The sequence below is a fragment of the Thalassophryne amazonica genome, chromosome 1 (assembly GCF_902500255.1).
Source record: "Thalassophryne amazonica chromosome 1, fThaAma1.1, whole genome shotgun sequence".
In the NCBI taxonomy this organism is placed as follows: Eukaryota; Metazoa; Chordata; class Actinopteri; order Batrachoidiformes; family Batrachoididae; genus Thalassophryne; species Thalassophryne amazonica.
This window is the reverse complement of record NC_047103.1, coordinates 61023001-61048342: the sequence shown is the minus strand read 5'-3', so window position 1 is coordinate 61048342 and position 25342 is coordinate 61023001. Positions and strand designations below refer to the sequence as shown.

The 25342-nt window shown below is 41.2% G+C and overlaps 1 protein-coding gene across 2 annotated transcripts in view; it reads left to right on the top strand.

Moving 5' to 3' along the window:
- The window catches only part of LOC117511011 (phosphatidate phosphatase LPIN2-like), a 58682-nt gene that overhangs the window by 15016 nt on the left and 18324 nt on the right, over positions 1-25342 (top strand). For both annotated transcript variants that reach the window (XM_034170950.1, XM_034170958.1), the window contains exons 7-12: positions 72-171; positions 308-495; positions 11225-11318; positions 11425-11494; positions 11599-11682; positions 21848-21924. In XM_034170950.1, coding sequence (XP_034026841.1) covers positions 72-171; positions 308-495; positions 11225-11318; positions 11425-11494; positions 11599-11682; positions 21848-21924 — 613 coding nt within the window. The remainder of the gene's footprint in view (positions 1-71; positions 172-307; positions 496-11224; positions 11319-11424; positions 11495-11598; positions 11683-21847; positions 21925-25342) is intronic.

Genomic DNA, 25342 nt, shown 5'->3' with positions numbered 1-25342 from the left:
GCAGAAAGAAAGAGGAAGTGAAAACAGCTATTGTAGTATCATTAGACATCTCTCATCTTCCTTTCTATAAGGTGTGAGGAAGCGGAGCCAGCATCAAGGACCTGAAGATATTTACCTTGACGATCTGAATGCACTTGAACCTGATGTTGTTGCCCGTTACTTCCCAAAAAGGTGCATATCCACAAAAAGAAGTCTTAAACCCCTTTTCCTATTTATGATTATAAATACGAGTATATGTATGTCTACATGCACAGGCATTCAGCAGTGTGTCTGTCATTAATATGGGGTTCATGCTGGTGTGTTTCAGTGAGTCGGAGCAGGTTCCTAAGCACTGGGTGGAGATGGGGCGCCGCTTTGGCTCTCAGTCTCCTCAATCCGTTGGGAGCACAGCAGCAGACAGCGGCACAGAGTGTCTGTCTGACTCTGCTGCTGACCTACCTGACGTCACATTGTCACTGTGTGGGGGTGTTGGCGAAAACTCTGAGATCCCTAAAGGTCAGTATTGCTTTCTAAATATGGCTGACATAAACATATAGAGTATTGGCAAAAAAAACAAAACTATGTTTGCTGTCATGTTTCTTATTCTCATGGAACTTTCTGAAAAGGTCGGACACCAGATTCTGGGGTCACACCTGGACAATGGTGTGAAGCCGGGATTTTTTTTTTTTTTTTTACATTCCAGAATGGGTGGTTAAGAATTAGACTGCCACCCTAAAGATGATGTTTCAATTCCTGCTGAAACTACCTGTCTGTGTCCTTGGATAAGACGCTTCATCTGCACCGTCTCAGTCCAGGTCGCTGTAATTAGGCAGCAGCCTTGACTTGGGAAGTAACCTGTGATAAACTGATGTCTCAGCTGGCAGCTAGGGTGAGGTTGATGCTCTTACCAGCTTCACCTGACAGTGTCCAGGGATAAGCACCTGCACCAGTGGGCTCAGGACCTATATAGGACTTATTTGTTCTTCTTTATGGTTATGTTGGGTTATATTGTATCAGACTGTTCCTTACCTGGCCGTACTGACCTCTACTGGTGGTTGCTCTCACTGCGGTATTGTATCACTTCCTGTTCCGGAGCACAGCGGTGTTTTGCTGTATCTATTAGCTGTTTAATCTGTGTAGTTAGATTGATCTAGATAACTACATAATGATTTATTTCACAGTGTAATCTTCATGTGCCTTAACTAAAGCACTCTGCTGAATCACCTCTAATTTATTTTCACATTATTCACTTTGTGTGTTTTTAGGAATCCGCTAGCTTAGCGCAGCTATTAGCTCTTAGCCGGTTTAGCATGGCGGCTTCTCCTGTCTCTCCCGCACTTTTCTGTGCTGGGTGTGAAATGTTTAGTTATTCCTCGGCCTCATTTAGCAGTAACGGTACTTGTAATAAGTGTAGCTTGTTCGTAGCTTTGGAGGCCAGGCTGGGCGAATTGGAGACTCGGCTCCGCACCTTGGAAAATCCTACAGCTAGCCAGGCCCCTGTAGTTGGTGTGGACCAAGGTAGCTTAGCCGCCGTTAGCTATCCCCCACCAGATCCAAAGTAGCCGGGAAAGCAGGCCGGCTGGGTGACTGTGAGGAAGAAGCGTAGTTCTAAACAGAAGCCCCCTGTACACCACCAACCCGTTCACATCTCTAACCGTTTTTCCCCACTCGGCGACACACCCGCTGAGGAACAAACTCTAGTTATTGGCAACTCTGTTTTGAGAAATGTGCAGTTAGCGACACAAGCAACCATAGTCAGATGTCTTCCGGGGGCCAGAGCAGGCGACATTGAAGGAAATTTTAAACTGCTGGCTAAGGCTAAGCGTAAATTTGGTAAGATTGTAATTCACGTCGGCAGTAATGACACCTGGTTACGCCAATCGGAGGTCACTAAAATTAATATTGAATCGGTGTGTAACTTTGCAAAAACAATGTCGGACTCTGTAGTTTTCTCTGGGCCCCTCCCCAATCGGACCGGGAGTGACATGTTTAGCCGCATGTTCTCCTTGAATTGCTGGCTGTCTGAGTGGTGTCCAAAAAATGAGGTGGGCTTCATAGATAATTGGCAAAGCTTCTGGGGAAAACCTGGTCTTGTTAGGAGAGATGGCATCCATCCCACTTTGGATGGAGCAGCTCTCATCTCTAGAAATCTGGCCAATTTTATTAAACCCTCCAAATCGTGACTATCCAGGGTTGGGACCAGGAAGCAGAGTTGTAGTCTTACACACCTCTCTGCAGCTTCTCTCCCCCTGCCATCCCCCCAATACCCCATCCCCGTAGAGACGGTGCCTGCTCCCAGACCACCAATAACCAGTAAAAATCTATTTAAGCATAAAAATTCAAAAAGAAAAAATAATATAGCACCTCCAACTGCACCACCGACTAAAACAGTTAAATGTGGTTTATTAAATATTAGGTCTCTCTCTTCTGAGTCCCTGTTAGTAAATGATATAATAATTGATCAACATATTGATTTATTCTGCCTTACAGAAACCTGGTTACAGCAGGATGAATATGTTAGTTTAAATGAGTCAACACCCCCGAGTCACACTAAATGTCAGAATGCTCGAAGCACGGGTCGAGGAGGAGGATTAGCAACAATCTTCCACTCCAGCTTATTAATTAATCAAAGACCCAGACAGAGCTTTAATTCATTTGAAAGCTTGACTCGTAGTCTTGTCCATCCAAATTGGAAGTCTCAAAAACCAGTTTTATTTGTTATTATCTATCGTCCACCTGGTCGTTGCTGTGAGTTTCTTTGTGATATTTCAGACCTTTTGTCTGACTTAGTGCTTAGCTCAGATAAGATAATTATAATGGGTGATTTTAACATCCACATAGATGCTGAGAATGACAGCCTCAACACTGCATTTAATCTATTATTAGACTCAGTTGGCTTCGCTCAAAATGTAAATGAGCCCACCCACCACTTTAACCACACTTTAGATCTTGTTCTGGCATATGGCATAGAAATTGAAGACTTAACAGTATTCCCTGAAAACCCCTTTTTGTCTGACCATTTCTTAATAACATTTACATTTACTTTAATGGACTACCCAGCAGTGGAGAATAAGTTTCATTACAGTAGATGTCTCTGAAAGCGCTGTAACTAGGTTTAAGGATATGATTCCTTCTTTATGTTCTTCAATGCCATATACCAACACAGGGCAGAGTAGCTACCTAAACTCTGTGAGTGAGATAGATTATCTCGTCAATAGCTTTACATCCTCATTGAGCACAACTTTGGATGCTGTAGCTCCTCTGAAAAAGAGAGCCTTAAATCAGAAGTGCCTGACTCCGTGATATAACCCAGAAACTCGCAGCTTAAAGCAGATAACCCGTAAGCTGGAGAGGAAATGGCGTCTCACTAATGTAGAAGATCTTCATTTAGCCTGGAAAAAGAGGCTGTTGCTCTATAAAAAAGCCCTCCATAAAGCTAGGACAGCTTACTATTCATCACTAATTGAAGAAAATAAGAACAACTCCAGGTTTCTTTTCAGCACTGTAGCCAGGCTGACAAAGAGTCAGAGCTCTATTGAGCTGAGTATTCCATTAACTTTAACTAGTAATGACTTCATGACTTTCTTTGCTAACAAAATTTTAACTATTAGAGAAAAAATTACTCATTACCATCCCAAAGACGTATCGTTATCTTTGGCTGCTTTCAGTGATGCCGGTATTTGGTTCACCCATATTGGCCTCTCTTCATTGGCTTCCTGTTAATTCTAGAATAGAATTTAAAATTCATCTTCTTACTTATAAGGTTTTGAATAATCAGGTCCCATCTTATCTTAGGGACCTCGTAGTACCATATCACCCCAATAGAGCGCTTCGATCTCAGACTGCAGGCTTACTTGTAGTTCCTAGGGTTTGTAAGAGTAGAATGGGAGGCAGAGCCTTCAGCTTTCAGGCTCTTCTCCTGTGGAACCAGCTCCCAATTCAGATCAGGGAGACAGACACCCTCTTTACTTTTAAGATTAGGCTTAAAACTTTCCTTTTTGCTAAAGCTTATAGTTAGGGCTGGATCAGGTGACCCTGAACCATCCCTTAGTTATGCTGCTATAGACGTAGACTGCTGGGGGGTTCCCATGATGCACTGTTTCTTTCTCTTTTTGCTCTGTATGCACCACTCTGCATTTAATCATTAGTGATCGATCTCTGCTCCCCTCCACAGCATGTCTTTTTCCTGGTTCTCTCCCTCAGCCCCAACCAGTCCCAGCAGAAGACTGCCCCTCCCTGAGCCTGGTTCTGCTGGAGGTTTCTTCCTGTTAAAAGGGAGTTTTTCCTTCCCACTGTAGCCAAGTGCTTGCTCACAGGGGGTCGTTTTGACCGTTGGGGTTTTACGTAATTATTGTATGGCCTTGCCTTACAATATAAAGCGCCTTGGGGCAACTGTTTGTTGTGATTTGGCGCTATATAAAAATATTGATTGATTGATTGATTGGGGCAACTGTTTGTTGTGATTTGGCGCTATATAAAAAATTGATTGATAATTTTAGAGATATTGCGTAAATGCAAAAAAGCAGTCCTACATATTTGTTTAATATGCGCTTTGAATGACATATCCTGAAAAAAATGACTCCAAGATTTCTCACAGTATTATTAGAGGTCAGGGTAATGCCATCCAGAGTAAGAATCTGGTTAGACACCATGTTTCTAAGATTTGTGGGGCCAAGTACAATAACTTCAGTTTTATCTGAAGTTTTAACGGTATCTATCTTTAACGGTAGCTTAGCTGCCGTTAGTTCCCCCCTGGCAGATCCCGAGCAGCCGGGAAAGCAGGCCGACTGGGTGACTGTGAGGAGGAAGCGTAGCCCTAAACAGAAGCCCCGTGTACATCACCAACCCGTTCACATCTCTAACCGTTTTTCCCCACTCGACGACACACCCGCCGAGGATCAAACTCTGGTTATTGGCGACTCTGTTTTGAGAAATGTGAAGTTAGCGACACCAGCAACCATAGTCAATTGTCTTCCGGGGGCCAGAGCAGGCGACATTGAAGGAAATTTGAAACTGCTGGCTAAGGCTAAGCGTAAATTTGGTAAGATTGTAATTCACGTCGGCAGTAATGACACCCGGTTACGCCAATCGGAGGTCACTAAAATTAACATTAAATCGGTGTGTACTTTGCAAAAACAATGTCGGACTCTGTAGTTTTCTCTGGGCCCCTCCCCAATCGGACCGGGAGTGACATGTTTAGCCGCATGTTCTCCTTGAATTGCTGGCTGTCTGAGTGGTGTCCAAAAAATGAGGTGGGCTTCATAGATAATTGGCAAAGCTTCTGGGGAAAACCTGGTCTTGTTAGGAGAGACGGCATCCATCCCACTTTGGATGGAGCAGCTCTCATTTCTAGAAATCTGGCCAATTTTCTTAAATCCTCCAAACTGCGACTATCCAGGGTTGGGACCAGGAAGCAGAGTTGTAGTCTTACACACCTCTGCAGCTTCTCTCCCCCTGCCATCCCCTCATTACCCCATCCCCGTAGAGACGGTGCCTGCTCCCAGACTGCCAATAACCAGCAAAAATCTATTTAAGCATAAAAATTCAAAAAGAAAAAATAATATAGCACCTTCAACTGCACCACAGACTAAAACAGTTAAATGTGGTCTATTAAACATTAGGTCTCTCTCTTCTAAGTCCCTGTTGGTAAATGATATAATAATTGATCAACATATTGATTTATTCTGCCTTACAGAAACCTGGTTACAGCAGGATGAATATGTTAGTTTAAATGAGTCAACACCCCCGAGTCACACTAACTGTCAGAATGCTCGTAGCACGGGCCGGGGCGGAGGATTAGCAGCAATCTTCCATTCCAGCTTATTAATTAATCAAAAACCCAGACAGAGCTTTAATTCATTTGAAAGCTTGTCTCTTAGTCTTGTCCATCCAAATTGGAAGTCCCAAAAACCAGTTTTATTTGTTATTATCTATCGTCCACCTGGTCGTTACTGTGAGTTTCTTTGTGAATTTTCAGACCTTTTGTCTGACTTAGTGCTTAGCTCAGATAAGATAATTATAGTGGGCGATTTTAACATCCACACAGATGCTGAGAATGACAGCCTCAACACTGCATTTAATCTATTATTAGACTCTATTGGCTTTGCTCAAAAAGTAAATGAGTCCACCCACCACTTTAATCATATTTTAGATCTTGTTCTGACTTATGGTATGGAAATAGAAGACTTAACAGTATTCCCTGAAAACTCCCTTCTGTCTGATCATTTCTTAATAACATTTACATTTACTCTGATGGACTACCCAGCAGTGGGGAATAAGTTTCATTACACTAGAAGTCTTTCAGAAAGCGCTGTAACTAGGTTTAAGGATATGATTCCTTCTTTATGTTCTCTAATGCCATATACCAACACAGTGCAGAGTAGCTACCTAAACTCTGTAAGGGAGATAGAGTATCTCGTCAATAGTTTTACATCCTCATTGAAGACAACTTTGGATGCTGTAGCTCCTCTGAAAAAGAGAGCTTTAAATCAGAAGTGTCTGACTCCGTGGTATAACTCACAAACTCGTAGCTTAAAGCAGATAACCCGTAAGTTGGAGAGGAAATGGCGTCTCACTAATTTAGAAGATCTTCACTTAGCCTGGAAAAAGAGTCTGTTGCTCTATAAAAAAGCCCTCCGTAAAGCTAGGACATCTTTCTACTCATCACTAATTGAAGAAAATAAGAACAACCCCAGGTTTCTTTTCAGCACTGTAGCCAGGCTGACAAAGAGTCAGAGCTCTATTGAGCTGAGTATTCCATTAACTTTAACTAGTAATGACTTCATGACTTTCTTTGCTAACAAAATTTTAACTATTAGAGAAAAAATTACTCATAACCATCCCAAAGACGTATCGTTATCTTTGGCTGCTTTCAGTGATGCCGGTATTTGGTTAGACTCTTTCTCTCCGATTGTTCTGTCTGAGTTATTTTCATTAGTTACTTCATCCAAACCATCAACATGTTTATTAGACCCCATTCCTACCAGGCTGCTCAAGGAAGCCCTACCATTATTTAATGCTTCGATCTTAAATATGATCAATCTATCTTTGTTAGTTGGCTATGTACCACAGGCTTTTAAGGTGGCAGTAATTAAACCATTACTTAAAAAGCCATCACTTGACCCAGCTATCTTAGCTAATTATAGGCCAATCTCCAACCTTCCTTTTCTCTCAAAAATTCTTGAAAGGGTAGTTGTAAAACAGCTAACTGATCATCTGCAGAGGAATGGTCTATTTGAAGAGTTTCAGTCAGGTTTTAGAATTCATCATAGTACAGAAACAGCATTAGTGAAGGTTACAAATGATCTTCTTATGGCCTCGGACAGTGGACTCATCTCTGTGCTTGTTCTGTTAGACCTCAGTGCTGCTTTTGATACTGTTGACCATAAAATTTTATTACAGAGATTAGAGCATGCCATAGGTGGTTTGAATCATATTTGTCTAATAGATTACAATTTGTTCATGTAAATGGGGAATCTTCTTCACAGACTAAAGTTAATTATGGAGTTCCACAAGGTTCTGTGCTAGGACCAATTTTATTCACTTTATACATGCTTCCCTTAGGCAGTATTATTAGACGGTATCGCTTAAATTTTCATTGTTACGCAGATGATACCCAGCTTTATCTATCCATGAAGCCAGAGGACACACACCAATTAGCTAAACTGCAGGATTGTCTTACAGACATAAAGACATGGATGACCTCTAATTTCCTGCTTTTAAACTCAGATAAAACTGAAGTTATTGTACTTGGCCCCACAAATCTTAGAAACATGGTGTCTAACCAGATCCTTACTCTGGATGGCATTACCCTGACCTCCAGTAATACTGTGAGAAATCTTGGAGTCATTTTTGATCAGGATATGTCCTTCAATGTGCATATTAAGCAAATATGTAGGACTGCTTTTTTGCATTTGCGCAATATCTCTAAAATTAGAAAGATCTTGTCTCAGAGTGATGCTGAAAAGCTAATTCATGCATTTATTTCTTCTAGGCTGGACTATTGTAATTCATTATTATCAGGTTGTCCTAAAAGTTTCCTGAAAAGCCTTCAGTTAATTCAAAATGCTGCAGCTCGAGTACTGTCGGGGACTAGAAGGAGAGAGCATATTTCACCCATATTGGCTTCTCTTCATTGGCTCCCTGTTAATTCCAGAATAGAATTTAAAATTCTTCTTAATTATAAGGTTTTGAATAATCAGGTCCCATCTTATCTTAGGGACCTCATAGTACCATATCACCCCAATAGAGCGCTTCGCTCTCAGACTGCAGGCTTACTTGTAGTTCCTAGGGTTTTTAAGAGTAGAATGGGAGGCAGAGCCTTCAGCTTTCAGGCTCCTCTCCTGTGGAACCAGCTCCCAATTCGGATTAGGGAGACAGACACCCTCTCTACTTTTAAGATTAAACTTAAAACTTTCCTTTTTACTAAAGCTTATAGTTAGGGCTGGATCAGGTGACCCTGAACCATCCCTTAGTTATGCTGCTATAGACTTAGACTGCTGGGGGATTCCCATGATGCACTGAGTGGTTCTTTTTATTCACCTCTTTTTGCTCTGTATGCACCACTCTGCATTTAATAATTAGTGATTGATCTCTGCTCTCTTCCACAGCATGTCTTTTTCCTGATTCTCTCCCCTCAGCCCCAACCAGTCCCAGCAGAAGACTGCCCCTCCCTGAGCCTGGTTCTGCTGGAGGTTTCTTCCTGTTAAAAGGGAGTTTTTCCTTCCCACTGTCGCCAAGTGCTTGCTCATGGGGGGTCGTTTTGACCGTTGGGGTTTTTCTGTAATTATTGTATGGCTTTTGCCTTACAATATAAAGCACCTTGGGGCAACTGTTTGTTGTGATTTGGTGCTATATAAATAAAATTGATTTGATTTGATTTGATTTTGATCTGACTTTAATGTTGTAGGATTGGAGATTGTTGGCCTTGATAGAAGTATAGACTCAAATAATTTGCTTTCAATTGAGGTTTTCGTCTTTCCCAAAACAAAATTTTTTTTGGATTTTCTGGTTTGGACTGAGAACAGCTGCTCCAAACCCCAGTCCACACCAAACGGTCAATTTCTGGTCTGATTAAAAGATGTTTTCTCAATTATCAGAAGTTCAAGTAAAGCAAAGCAAGTAACTGGTGTCACTCAAATTATTGGCCTCTCCCTGCACAGAATTACAATAGCTCACTGAATTATTTGCAGTCCTGTCTATAACGTAATGTAACTGTCAAACACCATGTGTATCTATTTTTCCATGCATTATTCGAAATTTATCAAGAAAGACTGCATGGCAAGAATGTGTGTACTTCACCCATACATCAGACCAGGTGTACACACTTTTTTTTTTCCGCAGACAATAAAGAATATGTAACCATTCATAAACTGCAATGTAAATAATTGTGCATAATAAATTTTATTAATACTTATTGTTATTTCTTTTTTGATTGACTGATTTAATTCTTTGTTAACTGGAATATACAGTGCATCTAGAAAGTATTCACAGTGCTTCACTTTTTCCACATTTTGTTATGTTTCACCCTTATTCCAAAATGAATTAAATAAATGTTTTCCTCAGAATTTTACACACAATACCCCATAATAACAATGTGAAAAATGTTTCTCAGACTTTTGCAAATTTTTATAAAAAAAACCCTCACATGTACACAACTATTCACACCCTTTGCTCAATGTTTTTTTGTTGCACCTTTGGCAGCAATTACAGCCTCAAGTCTTCTTGAATATATCAATCGGATTCAGGTCTGGGCTCTGGCTGGACAACTCAAGGACATTCACAGAGTTGCCCTGAAGCCACTCTTTTGATATCTTGGCTGTGTGCTTGTCCTGCTGAAAGACTGGACCTCTCTGTACATTGCTGCATTCATCTTTCCCTCAATCCTCACTAGTCTCCAAGTCCCTGCTGCTGAAAAACATCCTGACAGCATGATGCTGCCACCATCATGCTTGGCATTCATGCCAGAGTTCAATCTTTGTCTCATCAGGCTAGAGAATTTTGTTTGTCGTGGTCTGAGAGTCCTTCAGGTGCCTTTTGGCAAAGTCCAGGTGGGCTGCCATATGCCTTTTACTAAGGAGTGGTTTCTCTCTGGCTACTATACCATACATGCCTGATTGGTGAATTGCTGCAGAGATGGTTGTCCTTCTTCAAGGTTCTCCTCTCTCCACAGAGGAATGCTGGAGCTCTGACAGAGAGACCATTGGGTTCTTGGTCCCCTCCCTAACTTAGGTCCTTCTCCCCTGATCGCTCAGTTTAGACAGGTGGACAACTTGTGGAAGAGTCCTGGTGGATCCAAACTTCTTCTATTTACAGATGATGGAGGCCAGTGCGCTCACTGGGACCTTCAAAACAGCAGAAATCTTTCTGTCCCTGTCCCTTCCCCTGATTTTTGCCTCAAAAGAATTCTGTCTTGGAGGTCCACAGACAATTCCTTTGACTTCATGCTTGGTTTGTGCTCTGACATGCACTGTCAACTGTGGGACCTTATAAGTAGACAGGTGTGTGTCTTTCCAAATCATGTCCAATCAACTGAATTTACCCCAGGTGGACTCCAATTAAGCTGTAGAAACATATCAAGGATGATCAGTGGAAACAGGATGCACCTGAGCTCAATTTTGAGCTTCATGACTTGACATACATAAAAAAGTTCTAAACTGCTTCCCTTTAAACTCACTGTGAAACCTAATTATGACATAAACTGAGTACAAATATAAAAACCAAAATGACACATTGCACCAGTAATGGCCTCCTTTGGTGTAACACAAGTAAACAATCACTTATACAGCCAGATTTTTTCAGACAATTCAGGGGATGAATGCATGAGCATTTCCAAGTCACTGAATATATCTTGGACTTCATTTAAACCAATTATTAATGAATATAAAAAGTATGGCAGTGTATGGTGAATGTGTCTGGAGAAGGCAGTTCTCAAAAACTGAGTGTGCAAGGAGACTGGCAAGGAAAGTGACCAAGATCCTCAGACAACCCTGAAGAAGTTAAAAGCTTCTGTGAATGCGATTGGAGAAATCGTGCAAATTTTGCATCACCAGTTATACAGAGCAGGATTTTCTTAAAAAAAAAACCAACTTGATAGTTCAGATACAAGAGATGCTAGTCTAGATTTGATCTGTGTGCTGCACTCCACTATGAAACTATGAAGGCATATGATGATAATGTTATTAATGCAGCAACTTTATATGAGGACAGGTTTAAAAATCAACTCCATGTGTACAATTTATTCCAGAAAAATTCATGGAACACATCATCACCTACAACGAATTTGCCGAGAATCCAGCATTTATCGACAATCCTAATTTGGTGGTTAGAATTGCAAACAGGTGAGTGTTTCCAATCACGGTAATAACAACAATAATAATAAAAAAAAAGACAATTCATTAATATTCCAAAACCATTACAGACGGAAAAAAAACATTTGTTTTACAGATATTACAACTGGACACTGGCAGCACCTTTGATACTGAGCATGCAGGCTTTTCAGAAGAACTTACCAAAGGTATCCTCTTGTTTAACCCGTTCACCTTGTACTGTTCAGGGCAACTGTATGGGTGTGCACAATACATCAAATGCATTTATACAAATTATTTATTGGAATGACAGGCAACAGAGGAAGCCTGGGTGAAGGACAAGATGCCCAAGAAGTCTGGACGCTGGTGGTTCTGGAGAAAGAGTAGTGTGAAACAGGTACTGTATGATTCATCACTTTTTTCTGTGTCACTTCCTGTTGGGAACACATGTGGTAAAATAATCATGATGTATTCTACTTTTAAGCAAAGCAGGCTGAATGTAATGCACCAGAATTTCTCATCAGAATGTCCTATGCAAGTAGATTTTGATAATTAAGCAAATATTTACAAAAAAGCAACTTCAGGTGAGCTCCAGTTTCACCGATATTTAGCTAAATTGGTAAAGATGTCGCAATCTGACCTCAAAGACCTGTATTGGGTCTGATCAAAGCATATTTGGAATGATTGGAATAGGCTTGACTAAACATGTCTCACCCCAATCTGTCTGCAGTCTATTTCGGAAGTGTCATGTCTATAGAGCCAATAACCACTATGCCATTAAATGCGTGAAAGCTCATCAGTGGTACATTGCAAAAATATATCTACACTTCACACTTCAGTCCCTGTAGAGTCTGTGTAGATTTTTGTTTATCCAGTCGTCACTGCATTGACTTCAATGAAGTTGCAGTGTGTTGTATTTGGTATTGGCAAATACTCAATTTTAAAAGCCTCAGATTGGGATTGGGACAAAAAAAAAAAATACACTGAATTGGGATGACCCTATAAGTTATAGAAAATTGGACTGGAGTCATGATTATACAAGGAGTCAGCAGATGTTTGAAACAGCGATCTAAAACAATGACAACAACAACAGTGGAATTTGGCAAAGTATAGCTACTGGTTTACTGAGACTCACTCAGTCATGTCCAACCGCTTATCCGCGATTGGTTCACGGGGTACTGAGACTCCTTGTAAGTATATTTATGTCATTGTATCAGCGGTGTGTTTATGTATCAGGTTTGTAAACTTTTTTCTTCCAGTAACTGAGATAATACTGTCCTATCACAAGACAAATTAATCAGTTAATGTTTGGGGGGGGGTGTTCTATTTTGACCCTTTTATGACTGTCAAGTTGTGTTCGGACTTAATTTGTGCAATTCCCCACTTGAAAAGGATAAACCTTCTACACTGAATTTCAACTGGATTTCACTCAGTGAGCAGCCATAGAATTTCTTGATTTTCCATTTATTAAAATTCCATGTTGAACAGGCAGTTAGGTGGAAAAACCTCAAAAAGAGAACAAAAATACAAAATTACTTCTTTTACATGAAAATAAACACATTGATCATAATATTACAAATAATATTCCTGTCTTTTAAATCAAAATATTTTATGACAGTATTTTTAATCAAATAGATTTAATATTCTTGAAGATCTTAACAGTATTTTTATAGTCAAAGATTTTTAGCATTTTAGCCAGTAGTAAGATTTTAACAGTATTTTTTAGTAAAAGATTTCAGCTAATATTTATAAGCCATATGAATTGTAGGATAATTTTAAACATATAACTTTCAGCAAAACGTTTAAAATACATTTTTACCCATACAAAGGTTTTTAAGTACTTTAAGTATTTATTTATGTTTTTAGCCAAGGTAACATCACATATTTTAGCCAAGAGATTTCAAACAGTTCATTATTCGACTAAATTGATAAATCTAATACATTTATTTTAGCCAAACAGCATATTTTTTGCTTTGTTTTTAACCAAGTAAATAGATTTATACTTTTAGTGATAGATTTTAAACTGTACATTTTTAGCTAAATTAAAACTTTGTTTGGTATATGCAGATAGTTTTAGTAAATAGTTTTTACATTTCTGCAAACTACATTTTATTGGACTTTTACCATTTTATTCTAATTTTAGGCAAACAGACTCTTAAATGTAGCTTTTAACTATGTTTTGTTTTAACCCCAACTTCTTTACATACATTGCACAGCAAAACACATTAATAAACAATTCAATCAAACCACAGTCAAGGACAGTCTTTTAGTGTCCATGTTTCCAGAACATTACTGAATGCACCACAATACACAGGTACGTTTCACAGTCACAGGGTAATATGGCACTTACTGGCTGTCTTTCAAGCGTTTGTACAAAAGGAATAGTCTCTGCACAGTCACGTTGTTTTTTTAGAGATGGATTTTCTTGCGCTCCGATCGCTACAAATGCTGCTTGTCCTGCACGAGCTGCAGCCCCAATGCCCAACAGTGATAGGTCCGTCATTTTAAACATACCGGGCGCACACAGATTGCTCAGCAGATTCATTCCACCTGGTGTCCCCCGCTGATGGAAAGGAAGGAGGGATTACCAAGCAGTTCGCCAGCACACCTCCCACTTGATCTTCTCCCAGGAACCGATGGAGAGATCGCAAAACCAGCAACTGCGGACTGCAGGTCAGGACCGTATTCCGCTCTGAGGTTGTTCCTCGACTGGCAGCAGAACAACCAGGCATCGAACATCTCTGTGCAGGACCGTTGCTTGGATGGCTTCTTTCAGGACTCTGGGTGGTGGTTGGCTCGGTTTGGGTCTTGTCACAGGAAGACAGGAGCTCTGGACCACTGTGACATTCACATCTCAAACAGTGCCCTTAGCATCAGGGTTCACACTCACGACCCATCCCAGTTTAAAGTGGCCCCTCACAGCATTTTGGTCACATAACCACACGACATCTCCAACGGCAACGTTTCAATGTGAGGTGTGCCACTTGCTTCTCACGAACAAATTTGGGCTGGCTAGCTGGCTCCAGGATCTCCAGAACTTGTCGATATGGTGCTGCATCTCTCTGAGTCTTTTGTAAGGGTAACTTGCAAAGTTTAATATTCTGATGTCACCACTTGGAGAGACACGGTCCAGGAGAAGTGTGTTAGGTGATACATATTGAATACAGTCTTCATGGCTTTATACTCAGGCATCTATTGGGCATTCATCGGCGAGGTTGGCAGCAAGTTGCAGAGTTGTCTGAAATTCGCTGTAACTGAGGCCAGGGCTGCCCAAGCTCTGTTGTGCCTTCTTGAGGATGCAGACTGCAGCTTCAGCAGCCCCGCTGTGGTTAGGCGAGTCAGCTGGGTAAATTGACCACTCCCATTTGGTCCCTTTTTGAGCCACTACCTCCTCTAATGTAGCTTTGTCTTGAGCATCCAGGAACTGGTACAGCGCTTTCAGGACAGGTTTGGCGCCGACAAAGTTTGTCCCTGGATTGGACCGGATCTTTCTTGGGTGTCCTCTAACTGCAGTAAACCACTGGTAAGCCATCAGGAAACTCTCTGTTGACACTGTGTTGACCAGGTCTGCGTGTACGGCTCTACTGGCCATACAGCTGAAAACGACACCCCACACTTTCATTGATACTCGTTTTTTGATGTCATCTTTGACAAGATATGGCCCAAAGAGGTCGACAGCAGTGAATTCAAATGGAGCTGCAGGCCTGAACCTTTCAGGAGGCAGGTCACCCATTATTTGTTGGCACCTTCTTGCCTTAGACTTTTTGCAGAAAAGGCAGCTTTCCACCACTTTTTGAGCAACTCTTTGCCCTTGGATGACCCAGGCTTTCCTCCTCGTCTTTAGCAGCACCTTCGTGACATTCATTGTGAGCCTTCTGTGCCAACAAAGTAGAGATCCATGCATTGAAAGGCAGAAGGGGAACTGCTTTGCCATCTTCCCTGACGCTATGGATTCTCCCACCGCAGACCAGTAACCCCGTTTCAGGCTCTCTATACACCACCAAATAGCCGGGAAGATCACCCCCTCTTGACAAGGAAGAGGTCTCTGAGTGCATCTTGACGTTCTGAGGCAGTGACGACTCCCTCTGTTGAAACTGCCTCCCACTTTGGGGTCTTTACAGACTTGTTTGCTGATGTGAATTTTTTGGCAGCTCTCCAAACAAATGCGATAGACTTGACCAGGCGAGATAGGCTACTGAAGCGTTTTTCATCCACCAAGGTCTTCGCTCAGGGATTTGTTGACATTTCTTTGTTTGGGCTCTGGTGAGTGCTGCTACGAATGACTTCTTTTGGATGTTGCCAATGCTTTCACGAGCGGTTGTAGACACGTCTTTTGCCGACATAATTGGCCACTCACTCTCGGGGAGGTGCAGGAACTTCGGCACTTGCTGCCACTCTGAATTGATATCACGTTCTTTTGGTGTGCCTCCTCGAGTGATGATGTCAGCTATGTTGAGTTGTCCAGGAACCCACCGCCAGTCTTGTAGCTGCGTGCTGCTTTAAATCTCTCCGATTCTATTAGCGAAGAAAGTCTGAAACCCGTAGCTCTCACGCTGGATAGTTCAAGAATGGTCGGGCTGTCCAATAAATGGTACCGCTGGCTGACTTTGACCTGGGTATGCTGTTCAAAATAATTTTTCAGGCGGCTTGCAAAGACTGCACCACAAACTCTGCTTTTACTGCATCTCCTTTGTGGTCTAAAGGCGTCAGCTTTGCTTTTGACTCCACTGGTTGAACTGTTGTTTTATTGTGGCAGTTCCAATGTAGGTAGAGGACAGCACCGTATGAGCTTTCACTGCTGTCTGAAAAGGTGATTGCAATGGGCTTGGTTGCAGCATCTGGTGGGGTAAGGGCTCTTGGAAACTTGACTTTACTTAGCTGGACATATTCTTCAAATAGATCTATTGCATCTCGACGGAGTTCATCAGACAAGGCCAGATCCCATGTATCTTTGACAATGCTGCACTTGGGTTTTGCCTCTTGGAACGCTCTTTGGACCAAGATGGCCTCTTTTTGCTTTGTTGGCGTTGTCAGGCTGATTGGGTCATATAAACCAGCAACTTGACTCAGCAGTTCATGTCTTGTCAATGAGTTTGGTGTCTGTGCCTGCACTTCTTCCAGCAGTAAGTCTTGGCCAAATCTAATTTTTTTCTTTCGCCTGGAGAAGTTGACTCTCACCATGACATATAACTTGTCCTCAGCCACGATGTAGCCGAGACCAAGTGCCTTGTTGTCCTCATCCTTTTTGTTGGTTTGGTAGGACGACAGTTTTTGGTGATGCCTCTTCTTTATCTCCATTCCTCTCTCCCAAGAAGATCCATGGCTTGAGTGCAAAACCTCCTGCTTTTAGGATCAGCTCCACATTCTTTGAGATGACTTTAACTCTTTCACGGCAGTTGTGGGACGTCAGGATGTCATCGGCATAACTATGTTCATGTAATACTCGGTGTTCATCTTTCAGGTGGCTGAATTGAGGCAGGTTGGCTGTCTCTCTCATGGCGAGTTGTGCTATACAACCTGCTGGTTTGTCTCCAATATTTACTCTGGTAATTGTGTACTCTTCCAGCACCTCATCCTCCAAATCACGCCACAAGAACTGGTGCAGATGGACTTCTTGCTCCTCAAGCCAGACAGAATTGTACATTTTTCTGATGTCTCCTAGAGCGGTGAAGGAGCCTTGACAGAACTTGAGGAGGACAGTTCGGATGGGATTAAGGACATCAGGACCTTTCATCAGCAGATCGTTTAGGCTTTGGGCTTTGTACTTCTGACTGCTGTTCCAGACGAGTCTCACTGGAGTTGTAACAGAGTGGGGGTTGGGAGCAATGAGATGACTTATGTACCAGACAGGTCCTTTCCAGGTAAGTAGATCCTTTTTAGTCAGCTTTTTTGCAGCCTGCCGGTCAACCATTTCATGTACTTGAGTGCTATAGGCCTTCTTCCACTGTGGTTCTTTGGCTAGCTGTTTCTCCGTTCTGAGAAAGGTCACTTCCACAGCTTTGTTGTTTGGTAACGTGGAGGGGTCGTCAAGTCATGGATAACTTGCATGCCAATGGGGACTGTCACTGTGGTCATCAGCACCAGCATACGTCAGGCCGTTCATCACCACCTCTAACTCCCGCTTTTCAGCCAAGGTCATTTCTTTGCCACCGGGCTGGCAATTGCTGTAGCGGCAACCTCCGCATCTTGGAGTGCAGGCTGTGCCAATGCTATCCCACCTCCACCATTCAATAAAGTCACGAGTGGTTGTGGTGGAGTATGAATGCTTGATTGTAGGTAGGGTGCAGACATGTTCTTTATACAGCATAGCAGCAGTTCTCATAGACCTGGCAAAATGCATTCTAGATTGGTGTACTGTGATTTTGGCCTCTTCAAACAGACCTGGGTGTGTCCCCGCAACTGTTTTTCCCAGTGGTCCGTCTCATAACACAAGATCTCCAACTGTTCGTATCTTTTGTGGGACCAACCGGCCTTCCTTGTGGCTTATTAACAGCTGTGTTTCCTTTGGTCTCACAAGTTCACTGAGCGGGATGTCTGGAAAAAACTTTTGGAGTCTTTTGGCTGTCACATGTTTGTGAATATCAGCAATACTGTCCAAGCCATAGCAGAGAAGCTGGTGGGACTTGATGTTGCCTTTCTCTGTTCGGACCCGGATCTTTAGGATGTACCGCCTCGTGGTAACTTGGACTTTCATTCCAACTACACCGTGAACAACAAGGGTTACGGCTTCACTTCTGAGGTTTAATCTGTCAGCTGCATAATGTGTTATATAGTTTGTATCTGATGCCAGGTCAATTAGTGTCCCAACTTTTTGTCCTGCATTGGCTGTGACCTCTAACGGCATCATGATGACTGGCCACTCAACTAATTTATTCTCTGCTAAGAGATCAGATTGATTGGACAGAAGAGAGGTTCTGGCCACTGCACTGCAAAAGACATTGCGGCACTTTTCTGGAAGGTCAGGTGAGAGGCTCTTAATAAAGTCTTCCTGGGCTCGGGTGTAGCGCCCCCTTGCGTCACCTCCCACTATACTGTTTTTGGACCTCTGGTTCGCATTCCCCCTGGACACGTTCTCTCCTAAAAGATCAGATTGATTGGACAGAAGAGAGGTTCTGGCCACAGCACTGCAAAAGACATTGCAGCACTTTTCTGCAAGGTCAGGTGAGAGGCTCTTAATAAAGTGTTCCTGGGCTCGGGTGTAGCGCCCCCTTGCGTCACCTCCCACTGTACTGTTTTTGGACCTCTGGTTCGCATTCCCCCTGGACACGTCGGCTCTTGGACAAAGTCAGTAATGGTGCTCTGCAGTGCGCTGTTCCCTGCAGTCTGGCCTTTTGCACCGGAACTCTGATTTACAGCACTAATTTTCATTGTGAATTTCTAGACATTTTTTGCAAGCTCCCAGCTTTCTGACAGCTTCTTTCCTCTCTGATAGCTTGAGTGTTCGGAACTTTTGACAAAAGTACAGTCTCTTTTTATGCTTCCCGTCTCCACAGACCACACATCCTAGGGTCTGGTTGGTCAGCTGGGTGGAAGTTCTGGTCCGGGCTTGCCAAGGTTCACACTTTGGTTTTGACTCCTCCTCCCTCAGTTGGTCCAGATGGCTTCTTGACCCTGAAGAAATGCCAGGAGGTAATCAAATCTTTTGTCTTGTTCAGCCTTATCATCTTTGCAAGCCACGTGGAGAAACAACTCCTTCTTCAAGCGATCTGGAAGTTTACTTTCTATTGTTTTTGTTACAAGAGGGTTCTTTATAGCACCGGTTGCACCCAGCTCTTTCAAGTCAATCAGGGCCTTTTGCACCGTTTGAATGAGCTCAGCAATTTTTCTGGGCTGCCTTTAACTGCTGGAAATCTTTGGAGCTCCTCTACTATCTCAAGTGTGATGTTTGTTTTATTTCCAAAGCGGTTCTCCAAGACCTGGAATATTTCATCTGCTGTTGTGTAACTTGTAAGGCGAAGGTCTCGTATTGTCCGTTCATACACACTGTCTAGTAGCTGGAACTTTTTAATCTCTCTGGAACAGAAGGTTCCCCCTGCATCTGGAGTGCTTCCCAATCTTTTTTCCACCAGTGGAACTCTCGACGGACACTGGTGAACTTTGGAAGGGAAGCTGGCTTTAATTTAATGGCTGTTGCAGTTGTGCCAGTGAGTGAAGCAGTACTTAATCTGCCAGTTCCTTCTCTGGCTTGTGTTTCTATAAAGTCTGCTCTTCTCAATGTCAGTTTTGGCAAGACAGTTTTGAGGCTTTTGACACGGCTCTGGAACTGTTGTTGCTCTACAGAGGGGGCCCAGCACTTCCAATGTCTATACACCAGTTTTGCAGTTTTCACAAGTTTTTCCAGATTCGCTACCATAAAATGGTACGCCTCTGTGTTTTTACTTGGATCCACGGTTCCCACATAGTCTGCTTGTGATTCTGCTGTTGTGATTGCTTGTGTCAGTTCATATTCCCCAAAACTGTCCCACAGTGTCTTTTGTATTAGGTTTTTTTAGCTCTTGCAGTTTCTTCTCACACTCAGTGGCTGTTTTGTCCAGGTCAGACTTCTGTTGTTCGCTCAACGCTCCGTCTGCACTTTCTGCAGTATATTGTCCCTCGACATCATTGTTGGCTTCTAGGACCTTGCCGGCTTCTGCTGTGAGCTTTATAAAACTGTCTCTGAGCTCCTCCTCAGACATCATAGTATGCATCCGTAGAACATTATTGGCCACACGGGAAAACTGATGCTTTGCTGTTTTTCTAGCAGCTTTCAGCTGGTCCAGGTCTGCTGAATCAGCCATTTCCTAGGGGGCAGCAGAGCAGGAACAGTCTTTCTTGTCTCTCTGGACACATCCGGGTCAAGCTGGTCACTCTTCTCCAGTCTTTAGACCACAATTTTTCACTGTCAAGTTGTGTTCTGACTTAAATTGTGCAATTCCCCACTTGAAAAGGATAAACCTTCTACACTGAATTTCAACTGGATTTCACTCAATGAGCAGCCATAGAATTTGTTGATTTTCCATTTATTAAAGTTCCATGTTGAACAGGCAGTTAGGTGGAAAAACCTCAAAAAGAGAACAAAAATACAAAATTACTTCTTTTACATGAAAATAAACACATTGATCATAATATTACAAATAATATTCCTGTCTTTTAAATCAAAAATATTTTTTATGACAGTATTTTTAACCAAATAGATTTAATATATTCTTGAAGATGTTAACTGTATATTTATAGTTAAAGATGTTTAGCATTTTAGCCAGTAGTAAGATTTTAACAGTATTTTTTAGTAAAAAATTTCAGCTAATATTTATAAGCCATATGAATTATTGGATGATTTTAAACATATAACTTTCAGCAAAAAGTTTAAAATACATTTTTACCCATACAAAGGTTTTTAAGTACATTTTTATATTTATTTATGTTTTTAGTCAAGGTAACATCACGTATTTTAGCCAAGAGATTTCAAACAGTTCATTATTCGACTAAATTGATAAATCTAATAGATTTATTTTAGCCAAACAGCATATTTTTTGCTTTGTTTTTAGCCAAGTAAATAGATTTATACTTTTAGTGAGAGATTTTAAACTGTACGTTTTTAGCTAAATTAAAACTTTGTTTGGTATATGCAAATAGTTTTAGTAAATAGTTTTACATTTCTACAAACTACATTTTATTGGAATTTTACCATTTTATTTAAATTTTAGACAAACAGACTCTTAAATGTAGCTTTTAACTATGTTTTGTTTTAACCCCAACTTCTTTACATACAATGCACAGCAAAACACATTAATAAACAATTCAATCAAACCACAGTCAAGGACAGTCTTTTAGAGTCCATGTTTCCAGAACATTACTGAATGCACCACAATACACAGGTACGTTTCACAGTCACAGGGTAATATGGCGCTTACTGGCTGTCTTTCAAGCATTTGTAGAAAGGAATAGTCTCTGCAAAGTCACGTTTTTTTAGAGATGGATTTTCTTGAGCTACGATTGCTACAAATGCTGCTTGTCCTGCACGAGCTGCGGTCCCTTTAACACATACAAAGCAGAAAACAGTGTTACAAAATGGTTGCTTGAAGCCTCTAATGTCCATCCCTTGCTTATTTATGGTACAAAATAAAACATTCATTCATCTGGTGATCAGTCTTTCTGTGCAGAAGCTTATGTGGCATCAGGCACAATGCATTGGCAAAACTGTAGTTGTGTAAGAGCAAGAGTGTCTGCCAGAAATCAAAGCCTCAATGTGAAATGTGTATGGTGTTGACTGAAATGGCTGAATGACGCCGGTTATCACTTCGTCATCTTCATGATTCCTTCTGTGTGTCTGAATATTGTCTAGAGGAGGTTTGTTTTGATCCTGACATCTTTGTGTAACTTTGTGTTGGACATGAGCTGAAACCAATGAACACATTTCCTAAATCCTTCAGTAACCATGACCTCTGTTTTGTTTGTAGTATCTGAACATTTTTGTACTTTTCATAAATAGTTATTGTAAATTTTAGTTCATATTAGTTCTTAGATTGGAAATTGTCAATGTTGTGCTATGGCCAGTGGTAAATGTTGTTTCTTTGCCTTCTCAGGCAGCAGGTATGAAGTTAGACAGACAGGAGTCTCTCAGTACAGAGAGTTCTACCCTCCATCAGGCTCCAGAGTCACAGTGAGTCAGCCACAAGCTCTTGTTTGTTCACACCAGTAAACGTTTGGGCACCCCTGATGATTTCCATGATTTTCCTTATCACTGGTTGTTTGGATCAGCAATTTCAGTTAAATATATCATATAGCAGATGAACACACTGATATTTGAGAAGTGAAATGAAGATTCTGGTATTTACAGAAAGTGTGCAATAATTATTTAAACAAAATTAGGCAGGTTCATAAATTTGGGCACCCCAACAGAAAAATACATCAATATTTAGTAGAGCCTCCTTTTACAGAAATAATAGCCTCTAAACGCTTCCTATATAGTCTGGATTCTGGTTGAAGGTATTTTGGACCATTCTTCTTTGCAAAACATCTCCAGTTCAGTCAGATTTGTTGGTTTCCGAGCATGGGCGGCCCACTTAAAATCAGATTTTCAATAATATTCAGGTCTGGGAACTGAGACGGCCATTCCAGAACATTGTACTTGTTCTTCTGTATGAATGCCTTAGTAGATTTTGAGCAATGTTTAGGGTCATTGTCTTGCTGAAAGATCCAGCCCCGGCACAACTTCAACTTTGTCACTGATTCTTGAACATTGTTCTCAAGAATCTGCTGATATTGACTGGAATCCATGTGACCCTCAACTTTAACAAGATTCCCAGTACCTGCACTGGCCACACAGCCTCACAGCATGATGGAACCACCTCCAAATTTTACTGTAGGTAGCAAGTGTTTTTCTTGGAGTGCTGTGCTCTTTTTCCACCACTTGATATGTCCTACTCATTCAGTTTTAGTTTCATCAGTCCACAGCACCTTATTCCAAAATGAAGCGGGCTTGTCCAAATGTGCTTTAGCATACGTCAAGCGACTCTGTTTGTGGTGTGTACACAGAAAAGGCTTCCTCTGCATTACTCTCCCATACAACTAGGGCTGCAGCTATCAGATATTTTTGGAATCGAGTATTCTATCGATTATTTTATCGATTAATCGAGTAATCGGATAAAAAAGTACTTTGTATTTTTAAACAATATCAGTAGTGGCAGGGCTCTCCCTATGCAATGGTACAATGTCGCTGTGCCATCATGCAGATTTTTAAGTTTAGGATGTTCTCTCTCTCTGTTTTCCCAGGTAATTATTTATTTTTTCACATTATTAAGTTTTGGAGCTTTGCCAAACCATAAACCCTGTGGTAAGCTCTGTGAAATTTTCAGTCTGCGGACAAGACATTCTTTTTTTCTTACTGCACATTTCATTTTCACTTTTTATTACTGTGATGTATTCAGTGTTTAGTGTATATTTCTACATGCCGTACAGAGCAGCTCAAACCGAAGTCAAATTCCTTGTTTTCTGTGGATACTTGGCGAATAACAAAGCCTTTGAAAAAACAGATGTGGAGTGCAACATTTCCACAACAGCTGCACTGATAAATTAACTCTACAGCCTGTTGATAAAAACTCTAATCAAATCTGAATATAGGGATTTTTTTTTTTTTGAATAGTTAAACATGATTAATTTAAAGTGCGCCTCTTCATCTGCGGAGGTGGACAGCTGCAGTGGCGCAAACCACATTTTAAAAATATATATATAAACACACTGCTTCACTTAAATGTATAATAAGTCCGTTTCAGACGATCAGCACAGACCCTTTCTCTTTAAAGGCTTTATTTTACTCAGCATGTGGCTTTGTAAACTTGTAGCATCACCTGCTACATTGATTAGCACTTAATTTGTTATGGGCATGCTCTACGGTCTTCTTCTCAGTTTTTTTGTGGGAGCATTACAGTGCCACCTACAGGCCTGGCATATGTACTACAGCTTTAAATGAAGCTTCGAGGCAAAGAATTTGCCTCGAGCATTTTTGTAATCGAATTATTCGAATTACTCAATCATTTCAGCCCTACATACAACATTTCCTTGTGCAAAGTGTGCTGTATAGTTGAATGATGCACAGAGACACTATCTGCATAAAGATCATGTTGTAGGTCTGTGGCTTGACTATGCCTGTTCTCACCATCCTTTGCTTCAGTTTATCTGACATTTTTCTTGGCCTGCCACTTCAGGCCATAACTAGTACTGTGCCTGTGGTCTTCCATTTCCTCACTATGTTCCTCACAGTGGAAACTGATAGCTGAAATCTCTGAGATAGCTTTTTGTATCCTTCCCCTAAACCATGATGTTGAACAATCTTTGTTTTCAGGTCATTTGAGAGTTGTTTAGAGGCTCTCATGTTGCCACTCATTAGAAGAGATGCAAAGAGGAGAAACATTTGCAAATGGCCACCTTAAATACCCTTTCTCATGATTGGATTCACCTCTGTAAGGAGGTCAAGGGTTATTGAGCTTACCAAACCAATTTTGTGTTCCAATAATTAGTGCTGAATGTATTCAAATCAATAAAATGAAAAGGGTGCCCAAATTTATGCACCTGCCTATTTTTGTTTAAATAATTATTGCACACTTTCTGTAAATACTACAAACTTCATTTCACTTCTCAAATATCAGTGTGTTCATCTGCTATATGATATATTTAACTGAAATTGCTGATCCAAACAACCAATAATTTATAAAGGAAAAACATGGAAATCATTAGGGGTGCCCAAACTATTACATACCACTGTATGCACTAACACAACAGGTGTTGAGTAAATAATGTTCCTGAGAAGCTGGAATAGTCATTAGTGATGCCAGCTCAGCTCTCAGAACAATCCAACATTTTAATGCCTGAAACCCTTTGGCTGATACCAGCTGCTTCTTGCTATATCTGACAATTACCTCTACCATGGTGGTGATCATCCACTTTTTTTATTTGCTCAAATGTTTTTTTACTACTCGTATTAATTATTTTCATAGTTGGTGAGAACTTTGGGTCTGCTCTGAAATAGAAACGATTAAATATTGTTATCTTTGTCATCTTTGTTGGACCTATCCTGGGATACAGTGGGTGGCTGGGCGAGGATTTTTCCATGTTTGGGACCATCAAGGGGCGACATTAATACAGATGGGCCAAGAATATGTTCAACATATGTGCACAATTCCTTGTTCAGTGTATACAATTCGGCGATCATACCTTTCTCAGGTGAAAAATAGAGCAATTTTTTTCCTTTCAACTGTCCCCAGTTGCTCGGGGTCACCACAGCAGATACAGTACAGAGCTACATTAGGATTTGGCAAAAGTTTTACACAAGTCCTTCTAGTTTTGATAAGTTTTAAGTCTTGATGTGGAGGTAAGAAAAAAAGTGGCACAAAAATGAGAACTGCAACAAAAGTTGAATGAATCAGATTTCTGTGGGATTTGAAGATCACATGTGGGGTTCCCCAGGGTTTAGTCCTTGTTGTTTCTTTTATATATTAATGATATATGTTTGGTTTCTAAGTCCCTGACTTGTATTTTGTTTGCTGATGATACAACTGTATTTTGTAGTGGGGATCATTTGG